At 42.9% G+C, this 27,191-nt stretch overlaps 1 protein-coding gene across 2 annotated transcripts; it reads left to right on the top strand.

The window, feature by feature from the left end:
• The first annotated feature begins 1,061 nt into the window (after positions 1–1,061).
• On the top strand, positions 1,062–26,921 carry DNAJC14 (DnaJ heat shock protein family (Hsp40) member C14). 2 transcript variants are annotated; one of them, XM_075852104.1, is made up of 8 exons: positions 1,062–1,382; positions 6,279–6,413; positions 9,922–11,416; positions 13,577–13,683; positions 18,003–18,122; positions 20,278–20,438; positions 20,531–20,633; positions 24,158–26,921. In XM_075852104.1, exons 3-8 carry the CDS (start codon positions 10,001–10,003, stop codon positions 24,387–24,389), a joined length of 2,139 nt encoding a protein of 712 aa, XP_075708219.1. In that variant the 5' UTR covers positions 1,062–1,382; positions 6,279–6,413; positions 9,922–10,000; the 3' UTR covers positions 24,390–26,921. The 2 variants fall into 2 exon arrangements, with proteins under 2 accessions (XP_075708219.1, XP_075708218.1); XM_075852103.1 differs by lacking the exon at positions 6,279–6,413.
• The last annotated feature ends 270 nt before the right edge of the window (positions 26,922–27,191 follow it).

Here is a 27,191-nt window from a genome sequence, read left to right on the forward strand (position 1 = left end):
CAGGAACCCCCTTTATGAGCCAGAACGGAGAGCCTTTGTGTAAGATCTGCTCCTGGTTTGGAGGACATGATCTGTCCATGTATTGTATAGCTGCTGCAGGGGAAATGACTGGCTGGCTGAGGCTTCTCCCTGCAAAATCAGCTGCTTTCTGGGGGTGTCGGGAGCCGGACCTGTGGCTCCCATATGAAAGGGGTTTTCTGTGATGAGAAAACCCCTTAAACTATAACCTGTCACCGTGTAGTGTTTTATATTAGTTATTAACACTGGACTAAGGCCTCATGTACACAGCAAAGCCACATGCAGACCGGCGTCTAATTCCCGGTCAAACGCCGCTCCCTTGGCTTGATCGGCAGCTCTTGGATGCACCAACATCACTGGTTTCTTTTGTAAAATCTCATGGAAGCGCTGTGAGTTTCCTGGCCCTGAAGAAACCACTGACGTCGGCGCAAGCTAGTGCCATCGATCAAGCCAAGGGAACAGCGTTGGGCTAGGTTTAGGCTGGAGAGCATTTGCGGGGCTTACAACTCAGCGTGCCAGGCAAATATGCCTTGTGTGCCAGCGGTGACACATGTGCCATAAGTTGCTGACCCCTGCTCTAAAGTTTCCATTTTACTGACAGCAAGCAGAGATCTTTAGAACTATGAAATATTGATTCACAAAATATAATGGAAAGTTGCCTAACTTTTCATTACACAATGAATTCACTTTCAACCCCTTTAGGCCAAATGCACACGATGCGTATTACGTGCGGATTTGCAGTGCGGATTTTCATGCGGCAAATTCGCAACGTACTACAGTACCAGCAAAGTAAATGAGATTTCAAGAAATCAGGTGCGGATTTTACCTGCGGTTTTGATGATTTTCTGCACCGAATTCCGCAACGTGTGCATGTAGCCTCAGGATAAAGAAATACTAGTGTAGACAAAGCATCAGTGTTTCCCATAGCAACCAATCAGATCATTTCTTTCATGTACAAACCTGCCCTGTGTAATTGAAAGCTAGAATCTGATTGGTTGCCATGGACAACACCAGCACTTTTAATCTTCACTAGTGTTTATGCACAAGGCCTAGTGTAACATGGGACTAACTGCTACTTCGGGATTTGCGCTTCATCTTTCAGCATAGGAAAGGCACCTCACATATATCAGTCGTCAGAGGCAGCCGGTCTGCATCCCCACGGAGCAGAAGTCCGTGAGACGTGATGACGTTATTCTTACGCTGACGTTTTACTCACGTCAGTCCCGGAAGTGATGTTAGGCAGAGTGTGTTTGCTCTCAGCAGCAGCTCGGAGCGACCCGGTGGAACGGGCTAGCTGTTGTCGGTGACGAGTGCAGCCAGTAGGGGAAATTACACCCGCCCTAACTCCGGAGTCGCCTGGCTGGGTAAGGGTGTTCTGTGCTTATTATCCGGGTGACCCGCCCATCCAGGCACCGTATAGAATATACACCGGCCTGACTCCCGCGTCTACGTGACATATAGCGTTACCGTAACCCATAGGAGCTTACGTAGTCAGCAAGAAAGCATGGCTGGTGATAAAATTGCTGGGGCTGTGGGGTGTATGAGTCCGAGGACACATTACTGATTTATTTGTGTACATATCAGTCATGACTGTATATACAAGTATACTCTCCTGTACTACAAGAGGGGGAGGGGGCTATATATGTATTTTTAGTAAATGAGTCCAGCTCTACACATGGAGTTGAGCCCCTGATGTGGGATAGTGACTGCAGGGGATGTGATGCTGATCCATAGGGGTGGAATATGTACATCAATCCCTATGGCTGTATCTCATCTCCACACTTGTAAAGTACTATAGTGCCCCAGATCACTTCATAGGGGCCACAGCTTAGCCTATAGGAGGCGACATCCATAGCAATCAGTCAGTTTTTTGCTTTTCCTAATAAATCGATAAATCTCCCAAAATATGTCAAACTGCTTCAGCCAAAAAGAGTCCTTGTTGCCCGTAGCAACCAGAGGCTGTTTAGTTTGTCTTGGGCTACATTCAGACGAACGTAGCTAACCTTGGATGTGAAAAACTGCAGTTTTTCACATCCGAGGTGGACGGCCGTCACGTGGATGGGATACCCGCTCGTCTGAGTGAGCCCTTAGTGCAGGTGATGCTACGTTCACACTACTGTCAAGATTTCTGTTTTTCTGACCCCGTCATAAGAGCAAAAAAAAGTGCCAGATCCCATGGTATCTGTAGTTTGACGTATTTCTCACAATTCAGAAAACACAACATAACTATTATAATATATCCTTAAACTCCAGTACTGTTCCCGGGCTAGTGGTCGCTAGGAGCCCCGTCACTTCCTATCGTCATCACTGTGCGATGATATGGATGGCGTGTAAGGCTAAATTCACACATGTATAGTCATACCATTGCAAACGCTGGTCTATGTGTTTGGTGGGACCGGTTTACGTGGTCATCCAGCAAGAGCCACTGTGATAAATTTGCCTCTAATCTGTTTGAATTTAAGACCGTATTAGTAAGGCTTTGTTCACATGGCGTGTATTTGATGTGTTTTTGCTGCGTTTTATGCTTGCTTTAAGCTTTTCATTGACTTCAAAACGGACTTTGCAAAACCGCTAGTGTTTTTAACACGTTTACACGTCGTTTTTTGAGCACGGTGTGAATAAGGCCTAAATCTGCCCTGATGTTTCTTAAATTCTGGGTCTGCAATAACCCCGATATCCCACTCTTCCCAAGTCTCATTTACAGAGGTCCAGGAATGTCATATGAGGTGTTCTGTGAAGTTCTCAGAGCTGCCGATGTGCCCGCCGGTGATGTGGGAATGGGAGTCTCTGGTGACTTTTATTTTCCTGACTTAAAAAATGTCAGCTCTGCAAAAGATCCATATTGACTTCTTAGCTCTGCAAAGCTACTATTGTGTTTGTGCCCTGAAGAAGTCAACTGGTGAAAACATTTTTACCTCAAAGACAATATTGCCCGGCAAACAACTCCCTAGATCTCAGCTTCCTGCTATAAATATGACACCGGGAATGCAATGTTGTGGTTAATGACAGTCAAATGTGAGCTGTCCGGTATTGAGTGGGGTCGGGCTTTACAATGAAACTCCGGATTTAGGCTGGATTCACAGGAGCACATTACGTCCGTAATGGAGAGTCCCAGCCTCACTGCAGGACAACTGTCCCGTACTGTAATCATGTTTTCAGTACGGGACAGTAGTTCTACGGAGAGGCAGGGACTCCTAGCGTCGTACATAACTGATGCTAGGAGCCCGGCTCCCTGCAGTGTGTTCGGTCCGGGATTAGTGGCCGAAATACGTTCCGTCCATTACAGACGTAACATGCTCGTGTGAATCCAGCCTAAGATGTGTTGAGCAGTTTGCTGCATATACAGTTGGATCCAGAAGTATTTGGACAGTGACACAATGTTGCCTCTGTACACACTACGATGGATATAACATAAAGCAATGAAGGTGTGAGTGAATAGGAGACTTTCAGCTTTAATTCACGGGATTTAACAACAAAACTGTATTAACTGTTTAGGAATTACATCCATTTTTTACATAGTTCCTTCAGGCCCAAAAGTAATTGTATAATTGACTGAAAAGCCGTTTCATGGCCGGTTGTGGCCTCTTATTTCATGAGGAAGGAGATAAAAGGTCCGGAGATGATGCCAAGTGGCATCTGTTCATTGGAACTCTAAATATGTGGCCTAAATTAGGAGAGGTGTTAATGCGAGTAGAGGAGGCCATCATTAGACTAAAAACTAAACCTATAAGAGAGAGAGAGCAGAAACTTTAGGAGTGGCCAATTCAACATTTTGGTACGTTCTTAAAAAGAAGGAATGCGCTGGCGAGCTCCACAACACCAAAAGTCCTGGAGGACCATGGAAGTCAACTAAAGTAGATGATCGTAGAATTCTCTCCTTGGTGAAGATAAAAAAAAACCTTCACAACATCTAGCCAAGAGAAGAAACTCTCGAGGAGGTGGACGTATCAGTGTCACACTCTGCACTGAATAGACGCCTTCATGGATGTAAATACAGATGGTTTATCTCAAGATGCAAACCACTGGTAACACAAGAACACAGAGGGCAGATTAGACTTTGCTAGAAAACATCTAAAAAAGTTGCCCAGATCTAGAACAAGATTCTGTGAACAGATGAAACCAGAATGATGGGAAGAGAACAGTACGGAGAAGGAAAGGAAGGGTTCATGATCTGAAGCATATCACATCATCTGTCAAACATGATGGATGTTATAGCATGGGCATGTATGGCTGCCAATAAAACTGGGTCACTGGTGTTTATTGATGATGTGACTGCAGATAGAAGTGGCAGGATGATTTCTGAAGTGTATAGAGACTTTCTGCTCCGATTCAGTCAACTGCTGTAAAACTGACAGGGCAGCGCTTCATAGTACAGAGGGATAATGACCCAAAACATACAGCAAAAGAAACCCAAGAGCTTCTTAAGGCAATGGAGTATTCTTCAATGGTCAAATCACCCACCTGACCTCAACCAGTTTGGGCATACTCTTCACAAACTGAAGGCAGAAAGACCCACAAACAAGCAGTAACTGAAGGTGGTGGCAGTAAAGTCCTGGAAAAACAACTCAAGGGAGGAAACTCAGCATTTGTTGATGTCCATGGGTTCTAGACTTCAGGCAGTCATTGACTACACCCAAGTATTAGCAATAATCCTTATATCTATAAACTTTGTTTGATTATCCAATTACTTTTGAGCCTGTGAAAATGGAGAGATGATGTAAAAAATGGCTGCAATTCCTAAATTGTTAATACAATATTTTTATTGAACACCTTGAATTAAAGCTGAAAGCCTCCACTTCACTCACATCTTCATTTCTTGCTTTCATATCCATTGCAGTGTGTACAGAGGCTAAATGCTGAAAATTGTCACTGCCAATATACTTCTGGACCTGACTGTGTATGAACAGACATCCCAGTTTGTTACTATTTATTGTTTATATTAGGAAAGCTACATAGATAGAAAGTCCCGACTATAAGGTTATGAGTAGATATAAGTCAGGGGCGTAGCTAGGGGGGGCAGGCGTGGCACGTGCCCCGGGCACAACTTAGAGGGGGGCGCCAGCGCCACCTCCTTCGGCACTATAATTGTACCGTGCCCGGCCATTCAGCGCCTTTCCACGAGTGAAGCTACTGGTACCTTTTTGTACCAGCTTCCATCAATGAAAGGCGCTGATTGACAGGGAAAGTCATCCTGCCCAATCAGCGCCTTTCATAGACGCTGCGTTCAACCCCCAGGAGACCTGCGCAGAAGAGAGCAGGTCTCCATGGCTGCCGGACGGCGTGGGAGCAGGATTAAGGTGAGTTTGAATATTTTTTTTTAATTGGAATAAAAGTGTGTCATTATCTACGGGGGGACGACTTTGTCTACACGGGGGGGGGGGGGGCTTTATCTACGGAGGGGGGACTTTGTCTACACGGGGGGGGGGCTTTATCTACGGGAGGTGTCTATCTACAGGGGGCTATATACTGGGATGGGCTATCTATGGAGCACCATATACAGGGGTGGGCTATAGCTACAGGGGGGGCTATATAGTGTATATCCCACCCCTGTAGATATAGCCCACCCCTGTATATAGTCCCCCTGTAGATATAGCCCACCCCTGTATATAGTATCCCACAAATAGCTCCCCCTATAGTTCTCCACAGAAAGCCCACCCCTGTATATAGCCCCCCTGTACATATAGTCCACCCCTGTATATAGTGCTCCACAGATAGCCCACCCCTGTATATAGTATATACAGGGGTGGGCTATCTGAAGCACTATATACAGGGGTGGACTATCTAGTGGAACACTATATACAGGAGTGGACTATGTACAGGGGTGGGCTATCTGTGTAACACTATATACAGGAGTGGACTATATGTGGAGCACTATATACAGGGGTGGGCTATATCTACAGCGTTGGGCTATCTGTGGAGCACTATATACAGGGGTAGGCTATATCTATAGGGATGGGCTATATCTACATGGGGGCTATATACAGGGGTGGGCTATCTGTGGAGCACTATATACAGGGGTGGGCTATATCTACAGGGGGCTATCTACAGGAGTGGGCTATCTGTAGAGCACTATAGGGGGAGTTATTTGTGGGACACTATATATAGGGGTGGGCTATATAGAGGCACTATCTACAGGGGGCACAGTGTGTGTGTGTGGGACACAGTGTATGGTGCTATTATAATTAGAGGTGCAGTGTATGGCGCTATTATATTTAGGGGTGTAGTGTGTGTTATAATGATAACTTTATCTTTATTTATAGGTGCAGAAATGTTGGAAAAGTGAGAAGCTGAAGACATCTGAGCGGCAAACTGCAGAAATGGTCTGTGACCGGGAGAAGTCATCATAGAGGTCTGGACCGGATGGAGAAAAAGAACTAGAATCTGAGACGTCACCGGTGAGTCACTTAATGTAAATGTTTATTCTGCCTCTAATCAGCACTGTAGTCACTGTATGATCTGCAGCGAGATGATGGGTGGTTTGATTATGATAGGATTTATTTTTCGTGAAACGGCAACTCCCAGCATATCCTTATCATTGTTCGGGCCATGCTGGGAGCTGTAGTTTTACGCTGTACATACCTATATGGAAGGGGTTGCACTAAATTGAGCTGTATTTGTGCTGGTGCTGTATATGTGTAATGAGCTTGGTTCTGGGGCTGTATATATGTAATGAGCTTGGTTCTGGTGTTGTGTATAGAACCATATTGCTTGTAAAATGTACAAATGTTTTTATGCTCGCGTTACATAAAAATAAATGTGGAAAAGAAATGACACGTCGATTGGTAGAGAAAACAAACACGGCGAGGTGGAAGGACAAAAAGAAGTTATCCTGTGCTGCTGATTTGCATCCATCTATTGCGAGGTGGAAGGAGATGTCGGGAAAGAGGTTGGGGGGGGGGGGGCGCCAAACTGAATCTTTGCCCGGGTGCTGGAGAACCTAGCTACGCCTCTGTATAATTGAAAGTGAACGTTTTTCTCATCATCAAATCTGTTAGGCCTCATGCACACTACCGTAGCCATGTGCACGGCTGTGATTTTCGGGTCGGCCGGCAGCAGAATGTCAGCCGCAAGCCGCCTGCAAATCGCGGGCACATGGACGCGGCCATTATTTTCAATGAGCCTGGACCGCAGAAGACGGCCGTAATAAGACATGTCCGTTCTTTCTGCGGTGCGGGCTCCCGGGCCATTCACAGACTGTAAAAACTACGGTCGTGTGCATGGCCCCATAGAAATGAATGGGGCCGCAATTCTCCCGTGGATTTTCGGGGGAATTGCGGCCGCAAAAGCATGTTCGTGTGCATGGGGCCTTAGGGAACCATAATTCTCCCTGTAAGTCAATAAAGGCTACAATGTAATATGTATATGGGAGAATACTGTTCGGTAATAGAAAAAAACGTATAGAGGATTTGACTTTTAACCGTGTTGCTCATCGTGTAAAGGTTTTGATCAGAAATAAAGTATAACCGTATATTCAGACGTTGAGATGCGGTTAAAACGGCACTAAAAATGCTTCCAGAAAACTCTTGCACTTTCACTATGTGATATGGTGCGTTTTTCGATGCGGTAAAAAAAGCAAACGCATAAAAAATTCACCTTCTTGCGGAAAAAGCACATGCAGTTTTTGGATAAGGTTTTAAAGAGAACCTTTCACCTGCCCATCCGTGTGCAGCATGTAATGGGGAGGGCTGCACAAACCCTGGGGCACTTTAAAAAATTTTTCCCTACCCTCCTTCGTTATTTAGATATCGGTGCCGTTAGATGGGGCGCCCAATATTTATATAACCCCCTGAACTCTCAATGGAGTGTGTAATGGCAAGGGGCCGTGTAACATCGCTGTGACACTGTCCAATCAGCTACAGACAGTGCCACAGTAAGCTGGAGAGAGGAGGGTGTGTGCACGCGCAGCTCGGAGCCATGCACGAGCACGCACGCTCTCACTCTTCAGCTGTCGGCAGACAAGGACAAGACTGTATGATCTCTTTTGCGAGAGATCACACAGTCTTGTACTTGTCTGCCAAGAGCTGAAGAGTGAGGGCGCATGCAGGAACCGCTCCAAGCTGGGCGTGCACACGCTCTCCTCTCCAGCTCTTTCTGTGGCACTGTCTGTAGCTGATTGGACAGTGTCACAGCGATGTTACATGCCCTCTTGCCATTACACGCCTCATTGACGCAGCTGCGCATCATACGCTGCTGACACACGGAGCTGTTCTGTACCTTTTGCGCGCGCAAAACGCCACATTTTTTGCGAGCGCAAAACGCACACGCTCGTGTAAATCCGGCCTTAGGATAATACGTTTGGCGACAGAGACTTGGTGTCTCAGCATATCCTAATCTATAAGGATATGTTCACGTGGTACATTTTCAGTAACATTTTGGAGCGTAAAATGCTTGTATTACGCTCTAAATTACATTTGAAATACTCCTGGATACGGCTTCCCAGTGGTTTCAGTATGAAACACATTGTATAGTTCATATGGGGTGTATTTTTACGTTGCTGAATTAAAAAAGTGCCTCACAGAAAAAGAAGTGACGTGTCTTTTAAAGGGGTTGTCCACCTTCTGGCAACTGATGACCTATCCACCGAGAGGTCATGAATATGTCATCGGTGCGGGTCCGACACCCGGACCCTGCACCGATAAGCTGCTTCGGTGGCCTGCAGGCCTCGGATGTTATTGCACATAATTCTTTGTACTGAGCCTGGAAGCAATTGGCTCCGTACATAGCTGTGTCCGTGCTGCAGAACTGCTCCTATTCACTTGAATAGGAGCAGGGCTGCAGTACTGCAGCTCAGTTGCTATTCCGTGGCCAGAGCTAAGTGCTGATCTGTGCGGGCCCCGGCTGTCAGACCCCCACAGATCATGTACTGATGACCTATCCGGTGGATAGGTCATCAGTTGTCAGAAGGTGGAAAACCCTTTTAATGCGTTTTGCACTCTGATTTTTCCATCGACACTACAAAAACGCTTCGAAAATACACCTCAAATTGCGCTTCAAAAACACTTGCAAAACTCAAAACTGCTTTGTAAATCTGCTCCAGAACGCCTGGACTTAGAGGCTGTTTTCTCTTAAAATCAGCCTCATGTTTTTCTACCTCAAACATATTCCATGTGAACAAAGTTACGCAGTTAGTGAAGAGTAAATAAAGCACGAATTTATTGCGATTTAATGTTAAATTTTCACATATGTCTTAGCCTAAAAATTAAATTTATCCTATGTTCACATCTGCGTTGGTTATTTCCATTATTCTGCTCCGTCATACAATCCGTCACATAACCAACAGCAACGGGTTTCCGATGTGATCTGTAGACGTGTACACGGCCTTCCCTCTATTCCTGAAATACATCCAGAGGTCTGCAAGGCTGTCCATAAAACCCAAAAAAAGCATCAGGACTGGAGGAGTGCGGGTTAGCACAGTGAAGTATTGCATGTCGTTTCGCACAATTTACATGGGGCAGTCATTGGTACTCTATGTGACCAAATGATCGTTCAGTCACATGCAGTTTTATTATAATCTAATATTTTCATTCCCACATAAAAGATACAGTCAGCTGACAAACCAGTGTTTGCTCATTTGTCAGCTGATCGATGAGCATCTTTACAAGGGTCAATGATCAGGAGCGATCGTTTGAAAGTGCGCTTGTTCGCCCGATCATTTGCCTCATTGAAAGATCCTTGAAGTCTGAGTGTCTTTGGTGACTAACTCCTGATTTAAATTGTTTGCATCGACTAGGCCAGGTTTGGGCAAATTTCAGGTGACTAATAAGCCTAAAATTTTTTTGCTCGCGCCTAACTTTTCCGGTTGTTTAGTGATGCCTTATTAATCTGGCTACTAAAACTGGTTTAAAGGATTGTTTTACTTATTGAAATAACTTTCTGATGATGTCTCTGTTTGTTTGATTCTAGTTTGTCATGCAGGATAAAGGGAGAACAATGAACGCAGTAACCTAGCATCTATTGTGCCCCATTGGTGGGACAGAAGAAGATGGAGAGACAAATAAGTACAGAGGGCGGTGGACTTGCCACCCCAGTGCATCCTTATTGCAATAACTCTCATGAAAGGAATGGCGCACATCTTTCCAGACCAGGAAACAATTGTGGCATTTCTGCTTGTGGAAATGTAAGAAATGAAGTTGAACACAATGGTAAAGGGTCACCGGATACGGTATCGGGTGTGTTCACGAACCATCAGTTTGTTAAGCCTAAGCACAGTTGCTTCCATGAGTCTGACAAAGCTCCACAACAGTCTGAAGTGACTGGAGAGGTGTGGACTAAAGAATTTCTCTCTGACGAAGCATCTGGATACAATATTAAACCTGAATTTCCTGAAGGCTCAAAGCCGCAAAAAGAAACTGCCGGTTTTGAAGAATCTCCACGAGTCGTCAACTCTAGTTCTGGGTGTATTCGCGATAGTACTGGATCAGTTGGTGGTACATACTCTGATATTGGCAATCGTAACTGTAGCCAGGACTACCACCATTTTTCTTGCTACCAGCAGCAGTCATTGGATGAGGAAGTAGGTGAAGATGAATTTTCTGGGAGACCAGCAGAGGATGATTCTAGCAAATCAATAGGTAGTAGAAGAGGTCGTAGAGGAAAAACCCGGAATAATTTGAGGGACGAGTCCAAAAAGGATGGACGACAAGCTCCCAGCGGCAAGCACAAACTAGGCCGCAAGAAAAGTCATGGTGATGGGAGACACCAGCTGAGATCCCTAGTTCCTCAGCCATTGCTTCAGTTTTCCAATTATTGTATTCAGGTGCTTATCTATTTGGTGCTGTTGATTGGTGAACGTGTGGAGTCGCTTGGCATGCTCTTGTATATCCGGGTTTGGATACCTGCTCACGACTTAGGCAGTTTAAAAATTCAGTTATTGGCCTTTGGAATATGGGTAAGACACCGCGCTAAGGATTTTTGGGTCCTAGTTTGCTATTGTGGATCATGGATTTTACGTGTTCTTAAGATGTTGTTTGCTCTGCTCTTCCTGCTGCTTATGCTTTCAGTGCGCTGCGCTCGACTTTTTTACTGTTGGCAGTATATTAAGAAAACAGTGGACAGAATTGGAGAAGATAGCAATTGGAGATCCAGGGTTTCTACTAGATTACATACAATCTGGGCCTTAGTAACACAAAACAGGACCTGTAAACGTTTAGTCAGTCTGCTCAGCAGATGGACAAGGAAATTATGGCCGTCCAAGTTAACTACACAAAAAGAACCTACGTGGGCCTCCGCGGGAACACCTAGTACAGGAGGCCGCTTCCAGCCCAGACATGAACTGGAAAGATTGCTGAATATGGCTGATATTCCAGAGGAGGATTTAAATCCATTTCAAGTGTTGGGAGTAGAGATGGACGCTAGTGATGTAGAGCTTAAAAAAGCGTACCGGCAGTTAGCTGTTTTGGTGAGTATTTACCTGTGTTGTATGGAAATAATGATCGTCGGGGGTCCAAGAAATGACCACCAATTGTGACGAGATGGCTTATCCTAGTGTTATGCCATAACTTCTTATAATGGGAATACCCTTTTTAATCTGGGTTCAAACTAGCAGTTTGTTTTTTTTTTGCTGTACGGCCTCTATAGCATTACAATTTTGCATTGTTTTGGTTTTTTTTCAATTTGTTTTGATCCAGTTCTATTTCGAGGATCTAGAAGATGTCATTTGTTTTGTCTTTTGGATCTTGTCTGAACTAATGCAAACTACATTTTTGCATCAGTTTGGTTTGTTTGCCATAGAAATTAATGGCATCCGACAAAGGATCGGTCCATTTACTTTTACTGTCACGTATTTTGACCAAAAAAAAGACCAGTGTGAACCTAGACATTTTGTTTGTTTTCATGCTTCAATAATTTGATCAGACTGTGAACATTGATTGTACGGAGCTGAAATGAAAGATTACCTGTCATGGCACTGTACATAAAGGCTTCTTCATTTCAAATAACCTTATATTTAATATGACGCTGTGTTCTGTCTTAGCCCGCTCTACTAGATGTAAAAAGTGTCGGGCGGATGTAGAGTGAGCAAGATGAATACGGAGATAAACTTCGATACAGGAGTGTCCCCATCGCAGATGGATCAGTAGTAACTGCTATCAGCCGGCTCTCTGGCTTTGGGCATCTTTGCAAAAATATTTCAGCAGTTAGTGTGTTGGTAAATGTATGTGCCCGTGATGTGCAGAATTAGCAATAGAAAGTCGGAAAGGATTAGCGGGCATAAAGAGGACATTTGATGCTCAGTTGACCTATAACGAATAAGATAACCGCGGCACTTACCGCCTTGGCGAAGCGTGACCACGTGTGAAACGGCTGTAGGCGAACACTCCACATGTCACGACCTTAATAAAAGAAGAGTTTTGCTACATTGGTGAGGGCTGCAGTTTTGTTATTTGCTATATACGAATGGTCCGTGCTTTATAAATTGCAGAGCACCACCTGAGGACTTTCACATCGAGGTCTCTGTAACCAGTTTGCCTTTAACTCCAAGGGAGCTAACCATACATAATCTGGGAAAGGTAGTGCCCCGGTGTTTTCTATCAGTACAGTTACACATGATGCTCAGTTGATCTCGTACAGCAGGAATAAACAAATTACTGTAGACTTTAGGAGCCATGTAGATCACGCTAGGGGTCAGCAGAAATTTTTTTGATGCATTGGCTCCTGATGTTTGTCCAGCCCTGTTGTGCAGTTTTTCTAGTGGATGTTTTATATTAAAGGGAGCCTGGCGTTAGGTTTGGAGCCACTATAAGCTACCAGCATGTGGTTATCAGCTGTGGTTCAGTATTCCAAACCTGTCCAGGTCTAAACCGTCCAAAGGTCTAAACCGATGGTGTCCTCAGCTTTATTTGTGCTTGAGTCGGCCACCAGTCTCTTCTCAGTAACTTGTTACTCAGTAAGTTATTTGACTAACTATTGTCTAAACAGCAGGTTTCAACGACAGGTGGCTCCAAACCTAGTGACATGCTCCCTTCCCTTTACACCAACCTTCCAGTCGGATTGTCACTTTGCCTTTCAGATTATAGTTTTCCTCTAGCGGCAATCTGGGGGAGCGGTAGTCTGAGATTATGCTGATGCTTGTGAAGAAACAAAAATCTATAAATCTCTCTAACAGCACAATCTTAGGTCAATGGAGCGTGAGCACAGCCGGTGTAGTCACTCACCGGCTTCCCACTCCATTTAATTGCGGTGAGCCAAGAGTAACCACCTGCGAAACCTGATCTGGTCATGTGACTTATTGGTTTATCTAGATCAGAGTCTCCCTTTAATCGAAGTATTAGAGCCTGCATTGTAACGTAACATTGCATTGTGTGGTGGGGCATCTCTAGTTGTTAACTTATTTTGGCCCCCTGTTGATGCTTCAGGATCAATTCTAGCGATCAGGCTGCAGTAACTGGTTGAGGGAGCCCTACCCTTCGTTGACAGCACTCTAAAAAAATGTGTTCATTTTAGTCATCTCATGGATTCTGGTTTTGGAATTCTTGTAGTGTAGGTGATCTACTAGCTTGAAATATCCTTTACTGTGGTCTTTGGTGTATCATCGGATGTTGCGTTTTTTCTTTTGTGATAGGTTCACCCAGACAAGAACAATCACCCTCGTGCGGAAGAAGCTTTTAAGGTTTTACGTGCTGCGTGGGATACGGTCAGTAACCCGGATAAGAGAAAAGAGTATGAACTGTAAGTGAACAGCGATAAAACAAGGATGTGAAAAGATTATGGCTACCCATGCTTCCACTGGGAGGCCAAGACTCATTAGCACATAATGACTTTGATGTAAATGTTTTTTCTGGTGACATCTACCCTACACCTGGCTAACCTCTATAAGGAATAATTGGGTCATGTAACCTACAGAAAAATCTTAGACCCGCAGGGCATGGGGTTGCATTAGATGTCTATCAAAATGTTGTAGGAGGGGGTAGTCAAATCTGGGGGGACGGGGCAAGGTAGAGGTCCGGCATGGGCCTCTAACTTGCTACGCCCTCCAGACCTCAATCTATGCCAGTTAGGAGCTGGCACAAGTTTCTTCTATAATTTATGCCAGTTTTCCAGCTTAAATGATAAATAAGTCCCGCCACTTTTCTCAAGACTTTCGGAAAGTGGCTGAAAAAGTAAAAAGTCGCAAATTTTAGCGGCACTACGGCGTGATCCAAAATTACATATTTTTTACGCCAGGAAACTGATGTAAAGCTTTTCATATATTTCTCCTATTCTGTTTTTAGGTCCAGTTTTTTCTGCTGATTCATTTAATTATATATGTTTGTAAAGTTTGTTTTCCTGCTACTGGGACGACCTTTGGAGTTTACTGCATACAGATTTATTATTGAGCACAATTCTGTGCCCACTAGTGGTGGCTGCAGACCGCCACAATGTTATCATTTAACTCTACAACTATTTAAAGAGACTCTGTCACCACATTATAAGTGCCCTATCTCGTACATAAGGAGATGGGCGCTATAATGTAGGTGACAGCAGTGCTTTTTATTTCCTAAAACAATCTGTTTTCACCACTTTATTAGCGATTTTAGATTTATGCTAATGAGCTGCTTAATGCCCAAGTGGGCGTGTTTTTACTTTAGACCAAGTGGGCGTTGTACAGAGGGGTGTATGACGCTGACCAATCAGCATCATGCACTCCTCTCCATTCATTTACTCAGCGCATAGGGATCCTTTTAGATCACTATGTGCTGTCTTATACTAACACATTAACAATACCGTTACTGTTTCTGTGGTAGTTACAGCAGAGCAAGCGTAATCTCGCGAGATTACGCTGTAGATGACAGGTTACAACGAGATTACCCTTGCTCTGCTGTAACTACCACAGAAACAGTAACGAAGTGCAGGGATTGTGAATAGACATCCCGTGTAATGTCTATTCACTGTCTAAACACTTCAGTATCGTTAATGTGTTAGTATAAGACAGCACATAGCGATCTAAAAGGATCCCTATGCGCTGTCTAAATGAATGGAGAGGAGTGCATGAGGCGGATTGGTCAGCGTCATACGCTCCTCTGTACAACGCCCACTTGGTCTAAAGTAAAAACACGCCCACTTTGGCATTAAGCAACTCATTAGCATAAATCTAAAATCGCTAATAAAGTGGTGAAAACAGATCGTTTTTTAAATAAAAAGCATTACTGTCACCTACATTACAGCGCCGATATCCTTATGTAGGAGATAGGGCACTTATAATGTGGTGACAGAGTCTCTTTAAAGGGAAGCAGGGGGGATTTGGAACTCTCAATTAGGATACTCTGAACTCTATAAAGATATTGTGAAATGTATCTGTGCTGACCCATACAATTTAAAGGGGTTCTGCCACTATAGGAAGATCTGGCATATCACTAGGATATGTTATCACTTCCTAATTGGTGGGGATCTGACGGCTGGGACAACAACAGTCTTCAGAATAAAAGTGATGTATGTATGTATTAATCGCTGTGGCTCCTCCACTTATTTTTCCCTGTACAGCGACGCTCACGGACACCTGCTGTGCAGGGAACAATAAAACAAAGCTCCAATCACTTGAATGGAGCTGTATTGCAGTCCCCTGCACAGCAGGTGGGTGGGAGCGTGCTGTGCAGGAGAACTACAAAAGGGACATCTCTCCATTCGTTTTTGGGATCGTGGGATTCCATGAGGTCAGACACCCATTGATGAAAATATAGTGGCATATCATAGCAATAGTCTAGAATAGGGCTGGGCAATTAATCGAAAAATAACCGAAATTCAGCGCAGATAACCGACGTCATCTTGCGCATTTCGTTTTGTTCGGTTATTACATGCAGCCCAGCCACTGCCGTCAGTAACTGTATGCTATCCAATTACAATCGCTGATATGTAAAAATTGTTTGTGTTAATAAAAAGTTACTTGATTTAAAAAAAGAATCGCTGATATGTGATTAACATGTCAGAGATTCGGATTGGATAGCATACAGTTACTGACGTTTGGGATAGCCAATGGCAAATCAGGCTTTATGTGACGGCATCGACACTACTCCAGAGTAGTCAGTTACAGCAGCTGCAGGCAGATATACAGGCACAAGCAGACCCGCCAAATCACCCGATGGGCCCTGCCTGAGCCAAGAGTGGTCCCCCACCCCCACACGAGCAGCGCACTATTTAAAGCTAGTCCACTAACGCTTTGTTTTGGTCAGCCGTCGCCGCTCAGTCCCCGTCCCCCCCCCCCAGGAAAGTCCCCATCCTTTCTGCCTTGTCCCGTCAGCTTTCTCTCTGCTGCTGTCGCTACTCATCCCCACCACTGGACGGTCCCCATGCTTTCTGCTTTGTTTACAAAAGAAAGCAGAAAGCATGGGGACCGTCCAGGGGTGATGAGCAGCGACAGCAGCAGAGAGGCAGCTGACATTGCGCACCTAGCACAGCCTGACCTCCTCCGGCGACAGTCGCTGTATGTGAAACAGGCCTGTGATTCCTCTCTTATAAATTCTGCTACTCTTTAATGTTTCTATACTTTACGTGATGCTGAAAAGAAGCTGGTTAGAAGGTCCTCGAAGAATAAGAACACACTAGTCTGGAAGAACCTGACTTTGAGATGCTCCCTGAGCCTGCCTGCTGTATATGAATATATATGCTGTATGTATACCCCCCCGGCTCTAAACCTTCTGTATACTAATAGTATACAGCAGACTCAGTGGGTCTACAGTAGTATACAGCAGGCTTAGGGGGTCTACAGTAGTATACAGCAGGCTCAGGGGGGTCTACAGTAGTATACAGCAGGCTCAGTGGGTCTACAGTAGTATACAGCGGGCTCATGGGATAAATATTAATTCACCTGCAAGGCATGCAAAAAGGGGTGTGGTCTAAATAATCGTAATCGAGGTTACATGTTCAATCAATTGTGATTTTGATTTAGGCTATAATTGCCCAGCTCTAGACCAGAACATACAAAGATGGAGATACACCTTTAAAAAAGGTGTTTCAAGAGTGGCCATTTACTTTAGGTATATCCAATTACTGCAGAAATGTGAAAAAGCATCTGATTGAAATATAAAGTTTCAGATTTGACTGTACTTTCTTTAGATCATTTACAGAACATTAAATGAGTTGTCTGTTTTTTTGTAATCCCATTGTGTTAGATCGTTCCCCTGAAGATGAGCTGATCACAGGTTGTTCAGATGCTGAAACTCCCAGTAGTCAGCGGTAATCTATGGCGGGAAGCCAACAGCAAGTGTTCAAATCCCCTGCAGCGCCACCACGAGAAAGTGGTAGTATTACGTGATGCCCATATGGGCTGTCTGTGTAATACATGCTTGTCCTGGGTCCTCCATAGAGTGGGATACTCTGTATCTGCTCTATACTCTGGCTAATCGATAAGGGTCCTGAACCAGGGACCACCTCTATTAAAGAACATAAAACTTTTCAATACACTGTGTTGTATTTAGACTGTATGGATTCTTCATTCCAGCGCTACGGATTCACGCCACCACCTATTACTTCCTGCACGTATTGATGATCTGTCACTGCAGAAGAACATTGTGGGCTGCTGCTGCTAAGTGACGTGTGGTCAGTATGGATGACGACACGTCCTCACAAGAGGCAGCGCGTATCATTGGGGAGTGTCATCACTGGAATTAAATATCCATATGACGAGTATATAGAGGAAAAGGAGGATTTTGCTAGTTTGGAGACATAGGTCATGTGGCTTGAATACCCCTTTAATATGAAGCAATTGCACTAGTTGGTATTAAAATTATAATTCATCAAGAGGCAGCCAGTGAATACATGAGATACGTTTCAAGGTGAATATAACGGCATTTAGAAGGATTAAGTTGCGTTCCCTCTTTATGCTCCTTTTACCTTTCTTATTAGTCAATTAATGCAATTGCCTTAGTATTCCTGTAGGGCGAGTAAAGAGCCTGTTTTGCCAGGTCTAAACATAATGAGGGTAATGGAAAGATTTCCACTGATACTAAATCTGATACCTGGCTATGAAAGTGTTTCTCTCGGTCTCTACATCTATTTCTTATGTTTCTTTCAAGGAAGCGGATGTCTGAAACTGAGCTGGCCAAGTCCATGAATGAATTTCTCGCCAAGCTGCAAGACGATCTAAAAGAGGCGATGAACAGCATGATGTGCAGCAAGTGTCAGGGAAAGCACAGGTACGATTCAGTCAAAAGACGAGTATCCAATTTACGGTTGGGGTATGTGCACGCGGCTTATTTTCGTCCATAAAGTCTGAAAAATCGGAAGCAGAACGCCTCCAAACATCTGGCCATTGATTTCAATGGGAAATCTGGCGTTTTGTTCCGACGGGCCATTTATTTATGTGGCCGTTTGTTTTTTTTTAAAACGCCCGCAAAAAAGTACGTTTTTGGAGCTGTTTTTCATTGACTATAGAAAAACAGCTCAAAAATTGCAGAGAAAAACGCGAGTTTGCTTAAACGTTTGAAAATCAGGAGCTGTTTTCCCTTGAAAACAGCTCCGTATTTTCAGACGTTTTTTAGTAAGCGTGTGCACATACCCTCAGAGCGGACTCTCACAGAAACGCTGAATTTCATTCGCACTAGCTGGAAATAAGTTCAAAACGTAAACCTGGAGCGTGTAGCAAATCCCAGCTCTAATAATGATTTTTTTATTGCATTCAGCACTCCATGCACATTGCTCTGTATTTGTGTCTAAAAATTCTGTAAAATCGTAAGAAAGGTAAATTTGTTAGAGGCTCCTTAACCCTTTCATGACAATTGTCATTGATGCTCTTGTGTCCAGGTCAAATTTTCCCTTTCTGAAATGCACTTCTTTAAATGATATCTTTGCCACTGCTTTGAATATCACAACTAATTCCATATTTTACATTTTTATTATGTACAGACAAATCAGAAAAAAATAACACTTTTTTGTAATAGATTTGTATATATTTATCTATATTGTGTGTATGTTTGTGTGTGTGTGTGTGTGTGTATACACACACACCTATATATATATATATATATACTTCTAACAATTAGTCTTTTCTCTCCGTCACCCGGGATCACTGAGGAGAGAGTAAAGGCTATATTCACACGCCGTGAACAAAATAAGAGGCAGTTTAAAATGGATCAATTGTCCGATTATCACGGCTGTTTTGCATTAATGGGTCTCAAAATTTGAATCCGTTTCCTGACCGTCTGACAGATTTTAACTGCCATTTGCCATCAGTTTTTCATGGCCTTTAAAAAATGGATGAATTTTATTTGTTAGGGTTTTTTTGTCCCAACCCCCTAAAAACACCACAGTGTAAACACAGCCCATGTGAATACTGCCACAGTTCCCATTGTAGATAGTGCCACAGTGGCCATTGTAGATAGTGCCACAGTGGCCATTGTAGATAGTGCCACAGTTCCCATTGTAGATAGTGCCACAGTGCCCATTGTAGATAGTGCCCCAGTTCACACTGTAGATAGTGCCCCAGTTCACACTGTAGATAGTGCCCACATAGTGTCACACACAGTGCCTATAAAGATAGTGCCCATGAAGGTAGCACCACAGTGTCCCTTGTAGGTAGTGCCCATATAGTGCCAAAGTGCCCATGTAGATCGTGCCACCCCCCCCCCCCCATCCTCTGTAGATGGCACCACTTAACCTCCCTCTAGGAGCGGAATCCCCAGTCAGAAGGTCGGTAACACTCTGGCCAGGGTTTCCACTCCTAGAGGGAGCTTAGATGCCCTATCTACAGGCGGGTTTGCGCTATCTACAGGGGGGGGTTGTATTCCGGGCGTCTCAAAGTACCGGCAGGCATGAAAGTGTAGAGCTGCTTACACTGAAGAAGCACTGCACACATTAAAACCCGTTACTGGCTGCCAACGTTTATATACGTGACAACTGCACAGGGCATCGGCAGTTGGAACATATATAGCCGTATGGCTGTCGTGAAGGGGTTAAAGAGTACCTACCATTGCTTGGGAAACCTCTTTGAGTATTAGGAGACCAGAATATAAAACCTTTCTCAAATACATAGAATTAGGAAAATTAAAAGCTCTGGCCCTTTAAAGGTATGTTCCCAGAATTAACAATTATCACATACCCACGATGTGGGTAATCCTTTTCTGATCGCTGGGGGCCCCACCAATTGCAATAACGGGGGTCCCAAGCCATTTTTTATATATGAAAACTATATATGAATTTGTCTCACAAAGACAGGGCATAGATAAAAGCTCCTTGTCTGTAAGCGTCTGGCTTGTCCTGGAATAGAACTTCCTACTTTTATACTTCTCTTAATAAGTCCAATATTTAGAAATCTATAAAATACCACTTCATGGTTCCCCTTTTTTTATGCAGGAGATTTGAAATGGATCGGGATCCTGCCAATGCTCGCTATTGTGCTGAATGTGGAAAAATGCACCCCGCTGAAGAGGGAGACTTCTGGGCAGAATCAAGTATGCTTGGACTCAAGATCACCTATTTTGCAATGATGCAGGGCAAAGTATTTGATATAACAGGTAATGAAACTATATATATATATCTCTATCAATAGTTCTCTTAGGCTGATTACAGGACAGCTATTAACATCACTCTCTTTCTCCTTGTTTAGAGTGGGCGGGATGCCAACGTGTGGGAATCTCACCAGACACTCACCGGGTTCCATATCACATTTCGTTTGGCTCAAGGAATCCTACAAGCACAGGACGACAAAGGTTTGGCTTATTTTTGAGTGTTTATGAGGAGCAGTGAATAAAAACAGTGAAATCATTAATTGCTGTTTTTCCCTAGTTAAATAGTTAAAACATTAATTTATTGAAGTCCTAATAACGTATTTTTAAAAATCTATTATATAATTTTTTTTAACCCCTTGGCGACATCCGCCATACATGTATGAAATCTGTCTGCATTCGTGTATGGAGCTATCTCAGGAGCTGAGCCCGCTCTATACACAGCAAGTGTCAACTGTATATTACAGCTGACACCATCCTTTGGCAGGCTGGGATAAGCGAAAACTCGGATCATGGCCGTTTAACCCCTTCCCTCCGCAGCCATTTTTCAGATTTTCACTTTTGATTTTTCCTCCCCACCTTCCAAAAGCCATAACTTTTTTTATTTTTCCATCAATATTGCCGTATGAGGGCTTGTTTTTGCGGGACGAGTTGTAGATTTTCACAGCACCATTTTTTGTACCATATAATGTAGTGGGAAACGAGAAAAAAATATATGTGGGGTGGAATAGGAAAAAAACAGCGATTCCTCAATCTTTTGGGTGGTTTTGTTTTTACGGCGTTCACCGTACGGTAAAAACGGCATGTTAACGTTATTCTGCGGGTCAATACAATTACAGCGACACCAAATTTATATAGTTTTCTTTTATGTTTTACTACTTTTAGAAGGAAAAAACTGATTGTTAAAAATAAAATGTTAATTTTGTCACCACATTCTGAGAGCCATAACTTTTTAATTTTTCCGTCGATTTAGCGGTAGGAGGGCTTATTTTTTGCGGGGGCGAGCTGTAGTTTATATTGGTACCATTTTGGAGTACGTGAGACGTTTTGTTCACTTATTATTTCATTTTTTGTGGGAGATGAAGTGACCAAAAAACAGCAATTCTGATGTCTTTAATTTTTTACGGCATTCACCGTGCAGACTAAATAATGATTTATTGTAATAGTTCAGACTTTTATGGATGCGTCGATACCAGTTATGTTAGCTTTTTATTTTTTTACATTGTGCTTGAAGGAAAATGGGAAAAGGGTTTTTTTTTTTACTTTTTATTTTTTTTATTTGTTAAAAAAACTTTATTTTACTGTTTTTTTTACTTTTTTTTTACTTGTCCCTTTAGGGGACTTTAACCAGCGATCATTAGATCGCTTGCACGATATACTGCAATAATAATGTATTACTGGAGTACAAAGATGGCGGACCTGGGGGACTTCATCAGGCGCCCAGGCTGTCATGCCAACCAACGGCACCCCCGATCTCACCGCGCAGGGGCTGTTGAGACGTTACACGGGGTCGCTCCTATGTTTTCAGTCATTTAAATACTGCGATCACTATTGGCCGCGGCATTTAATGGGTTAAACCAGCGGGATCGCGCTCGAAAGGGATCCCGCTAGTTACCTGGAAGCGTCGGCTGTAACACACAGCCAACACACTCGCTCTATGAAGCGGGCTCAGCCCGTGAGCCCGCCCCATATTTCCCCACCCGGCGTGTGCCGTATATATATATATATATATATATGGCGGATGTCGGGAAGGGGTTAACCACTTAGATGCCACGTAAACAACACCGCCCTTCTGTCATCTCATCACCCCCCCTGCAACGCGATCGTAGTGGGCTGATGGGTTGCCATAGCAGTTGGGGGCTTAATGAAAGGCCCCCAGGTCTGCCATCTTGCTCCTCCTATTAAGCCCTACATAAGTATTGCAGTGTATTGTACAAGCGATCCAACAATCTCATGTTTAAGTTCCCTAGTGGTACTGAATTATTATATTTTTAATTAGATGAAACAAGTTTTTAAGTGTGTATATACACACATATATACATACACACATATACATACACACATATACATACACACATATACATACACACATACATATACATACACACATACATATACATACACACATACATATACATACACACATACATATACATACACACATACATATACATACACACATACATATACATACACACATACATATACATACACACATACATACATACATACACACATACATATACACATACATACATACACACACTTGAGGTGAATAAATCCACCCTGCCTCATCTACTCTGAAGTCCTGGTGCCGTTACTTTGCTCTATGGTTTTTGTAATATATATATATATATATATATATATATATATATATATATATACATACATACATACATACATGTCCTTCTCAATGAATTAGAATATCATCAAAAAGTTTATTTATTTCAGTAATTCAATTCAAAAAGAGAAACGATATATTATATAGATTCATTACACAGAGTGATCTATTTCCAGCAGTTTTTTCTTTTAATGTTGAAGATTATGGCGAACAGTTAATGAAAACCCAAAATGTTGTCTCTCAGAAAATTTGAATATTGGGTAAAAGTTGAAGATTGTAGACTCCTGGTGTGACACTCTAATCAGCTAATCAACACAAAACACCTGCAAATGTTTCCTAAGCCTTTTAACCCCTTGGCGACATACGACGTACTATTACTGAAATACACAGCCGACACCTCACTTCAGCGGGCGGAATCGAAGTCCACTTTGATTCCGCCCATTTAACACCTTAAATGCCGTGGTCAATCGTGACCGCAGCATTTAAATTATTAGAAGTTAGAATCAGACCCTCAAACACGCCGTTGCAAAAAAAAAAAAGCGTAGCTCATGCTGTTTCCGTAACTCCCGACCATGTAATCCGGAAGTGGCCGGGAGGCAGCGTGAACACAATAGCTAGAACGGGGTTTAAGGGGCCCAGTCCTAGAGATAGGTGGGACCCGCATCCATCTGACATTAATGATCTGTCATAAAGCGCATAGACATGCTGCCGGCCTTTATTTGTACAGCGCCAACATATTTAGGTCGAACAGACGCAGCCAACACAAATATATAAATAACAAACACATCTTTGTAAATATGGATACAACATGGTCTCATAAAAACAACCCCTGTCCACATGCCCTTATGGGGGTTCTGGATGCCATACAGGCAGTCCCTCCTTTAACAGTGGTTTCTAGGGACCTTGCCCGTCCATGCATTACATGGTCGGTCGTTCGCGGAGGATAAATGGCCAGACTCAGCTATCCCCAGAAATAATATTAACTGAACATAAAACGTTATTTGCAGTGGGTTTTAAGGGAACTCTTTCTGGGCTTCAAAGGGTTGATGTTGCGGATGATACCTGCATGTGCCCTCATAAATGTGAGTCTTTGTCAGTATGTACACCATTCTTAATATCTTGTATTAACCTCAACGCTTCTGATCTTTTTGTACTCCCAGATAATGAGGACCCATGTGGTACTAAGAGAACTGGATTATCCGAACTTTGCTTTACTACCTAAATTAAGATAATTTAATTGTAGCGCCTATAAAATTCTGTGGATTGTGTATACGGGGACGTTTCATTCACCACATAGACAAGCGTAGATGGTAATTTGCTGATGAGTGCGGGTCTCCATATTTTGAACACCGTTGCCCATTTATGAGCCTTTTCTCTTTCACTCTAGAGCTCCATCAGAAAGCAACCCAACTTCTGTTGCCGATTTGCAGAATCTCTTGAACAGGATATTTCAAGGTTCTCCTGGTCAGATGCCGAATGGGAACATCTTCACTCCTCCCCAGCAGCCACCAACACACGGAGCTCAGTCTCCCCCTGCTCCATCTAAACCCAACACCACATCCAAGAGTGAAACAAAGACAAAGCGAAAGAAGAAAATGAGGCGGCCCGTACAAAGATGAGCAACCTCCATCCATCCAAACTCTAAATGTGCGGGCAAAGACATCCGATGCACAACTTTCTCTAAACTATTTAGTTTCTAGTGGTTTCAAGTCAGACTGCTGTTCACTGACGGGAACCGAGCTGTCAAGGGCTTTAAATACCATTCAAATGAAAATGTCATCTTTCATTTTTATTCTAGAAAAATCTTTTTTAATTTTTCGATTGCAGTGGGGATAAGTGAAGCTTTCCCTGGCAAGTACCTTTTAACAGATCACTATTTGTTTTTTGTTTTTTTTATAAAAAGAAACATCTACTCATCATACCAAAGATATCCGGTGTAGACTTCTTTCTGGAGAGAGGAGGACCTTGCCGTGCATGCAGTCTCTGGGGGGGGAGGGGATAGACTCCAATAGAATGTAAGATCGTACATCCGCACTGGAACTTCATACAGAGAAACGGGGACGCTACAATGGTTTTGCTTTGGTTACCCTTTTGTCATGTTATAAAAATTGTTGTGAATGACATCAAACTCCATGTAAGAAAAGTAGTCAAAACTTTTTTATTTTTTTCTCTTTTTCTTTACACGGAAGTTAATGCAGGGGCAGACATGCTGCGATTTTCTCTATTTGTTTTCAGTTTCTTTGCCGATAGTCTTTCTGTTCTGCTTGTTACTATGTAAACATTGCATTGTTTTGTGTACTGCATTCGTAGTCACAGTAATATGACCATATAGATTTAATGGGACTAAAGCACTTGAGGGGGTTTTCAGACAAGGCGTTAGAGGTAATATAAGTCAGATGATCCCTGATCTCTGATCTTGAGATGGGGTATTCCATAGCCCATAAGTTCGAGTACTCCTCAAAGTTTCTCGTGACTTCCATTCATTTGAATAGAGAGAAACCGCATGCATGCCCAGCTGTCTACTGAAAACAGGGATTCTTCTGTTCTTGAGAGTGGTGGGTTCCTAGCGGTCAGACTGACATCGCCACTCTTAATCATTGGAGGTGTCTGGTATTGCAGCTCTACCCTATTTTGCTTACATTTTAAAACAGCCCATAGACAACAGTGGGGGAAAAAAGGTTATTTTCTCTAATCTCAGACAAACCCTTTTAAGATCTTTTATCAGAAAATCATAAACTATAGAATTGTATTGTAGTATCTATAATGTCCTTCCAGCAACTTGAGGATTTCTTGAGAACCCTTAACTTAAAAGCCCTATTCTACGCGTAATATGACGTGTTTGCTTGGCATCTTTGTGTGCCATGATTTGTCATCTCTAAACTATCATTTTGACAGTCACTATTTTAAATTTGTGTTATTTAGATCATCTTCTTTTGCTTCCGTTACTCAGGCAAATCAAGTAAGAAAGCCGTCCCCAAGCTTCTTTCTAACAGTATTTAATATTAGGGATAACGTTTGTGGCTACTCTTTAAATTTTTCGCCTGGGATAGCCATTCAGATATCAATCCCACTGTATAGCAAATTTCTGCAGGAACAGTTTATAGGACAATCAAAATTTAACAGGATCTGTTTTATTTCTGAATATTTTCTATTTTCTGATTGTACAAGTGTGATAACTCTCAGCCCAGAGGTTCATCCTCATACTGTAGTGATTGTGTTGGATGAGAAAGTTAAGAAGAAATTTTAATATTGAGACATAGTTGACCTGTCCACTTGCTGCTGTTACCTGTTAAATTTTCTGACTCTGGATAATGTTATGTGCTACTGTAACAGTTAAAAAATACATATATTAGAAGTAGATTTACATTTAAGCTGTATATTCCATGCCTGAAACATTGCAGCGGGACGCAATGAGTGAGATTTATCAAAACTGGTGCAAATATAAAGTGGAGCAGTTGTCCATAGCAGCAATTAGATGGCAGATCTCATTTTTGAGAGGCACGTTTGAAAATTAAAGAAGGAATCTGGTTGCTATGGGGAAATCCTTCTCTCTTCCGTTGAAACCACATACATGTATCTGCTGATCAGTCATTTTCTACTCTTTCCTATCTGCAAGAAAAAGTTTGCACAGCCCTCGCCATCAACTTGAAACCACCTGCATGCTGCTAAACTGCTTCTCCTCCTTTGCGGTCAGCACAGTGTCAGTTTAGCTTTGTCCTGACTGGTTGCTAGGGATTCACTGCTTGGCAACTACAGGTTTTTTTTCAGTGGGGTTGTCAGGCAGTGGTTTCTAACATCCTTTCGGTCTCTTTATTCAGGTTGTCTTTTAAATTGCTATTCAACTGAGGGCACAGAAGGGGCACACAGCCTTGGCAGGACTTTACCTACACCCTTCTCTATCTCTGCTGCACTAACCCTATTTTGTGAAAACAAATACATATAGGCTGTGAACCTCTTTAGATGATCTGCTTTTTATGATGAAGCCACCCCTTCTAAGTAAAAGCGTTGTCTAACTCCAAACTGCAATACAATGAAGGAACGGCTATGTGTGCGTATAAAAGAATTACAGTATAGGTTGATCTTTGGGCTTGAGGGGTTAAAATGGTCTTGTATAATATTTTGTTAAATTAAAACTTTTATGCTCTGAATGATCTTTTGGCGTTTTTTTTAGGACTCTGAGGCCACGTGTGCACGCTGCGTATTACATGCGGATTTGCCACACAAATTTTCCTGTGGCAAATCCGCAGCATAATACAGTACCAGCAAAGTAAATGAGCTTTCAAGTTATTTCATCTACATGTTGCAGAATTTCTGACAAGTTTATTAAATATCAAAATGTAAAAGCCGCTTCTAAAAAAAAAAGCATAAAATAACGCAATATCAGGAGCTGATTTTATCTGCGTTTATCTGTAGTTTTGATT

The sequence above is a fragment of the Rhinoderma darwinii genome, chromosome 2 (genome assembly GCF_050947455.1).
Source record: "Rhinoderma darwinii isolate aRhiDar2 chromosome 2, aRhiDar2.hap1, whole genome shotgun sequence".
NCBI classification, from domain to species: Eukaryota; Metazoa; Chordata; class Amphibia; order Anura; family Rhinodermatidae; genus Rhinoderma; species Rhinoderma darwinii.

Bases quoted from the DNA above. Each gene is read 5' to 3' on its own strand.
- DNAJC14 (XM_075852104.1), top strand. From the start codon at position 10,001: ATGGAGAGACAAATAAGTACAGAGGGCGGTGGACTTGCCACCCCAGTG. The intron at 18,123-20,277 runs GTACGATTCAGT...TTTTTTATGCAG, and splicing joins AAGTGTCAGGGAAAGCACAG to GAGATTTGAAATGGATCGGG. The intron at 20,634-24,157 runs GTTTGGCTTATT...CTTTCACTCTAG, and splicing joins ACAAGCACAGGACGACAAAG to AGCTCCATCAGAAAGCAACC.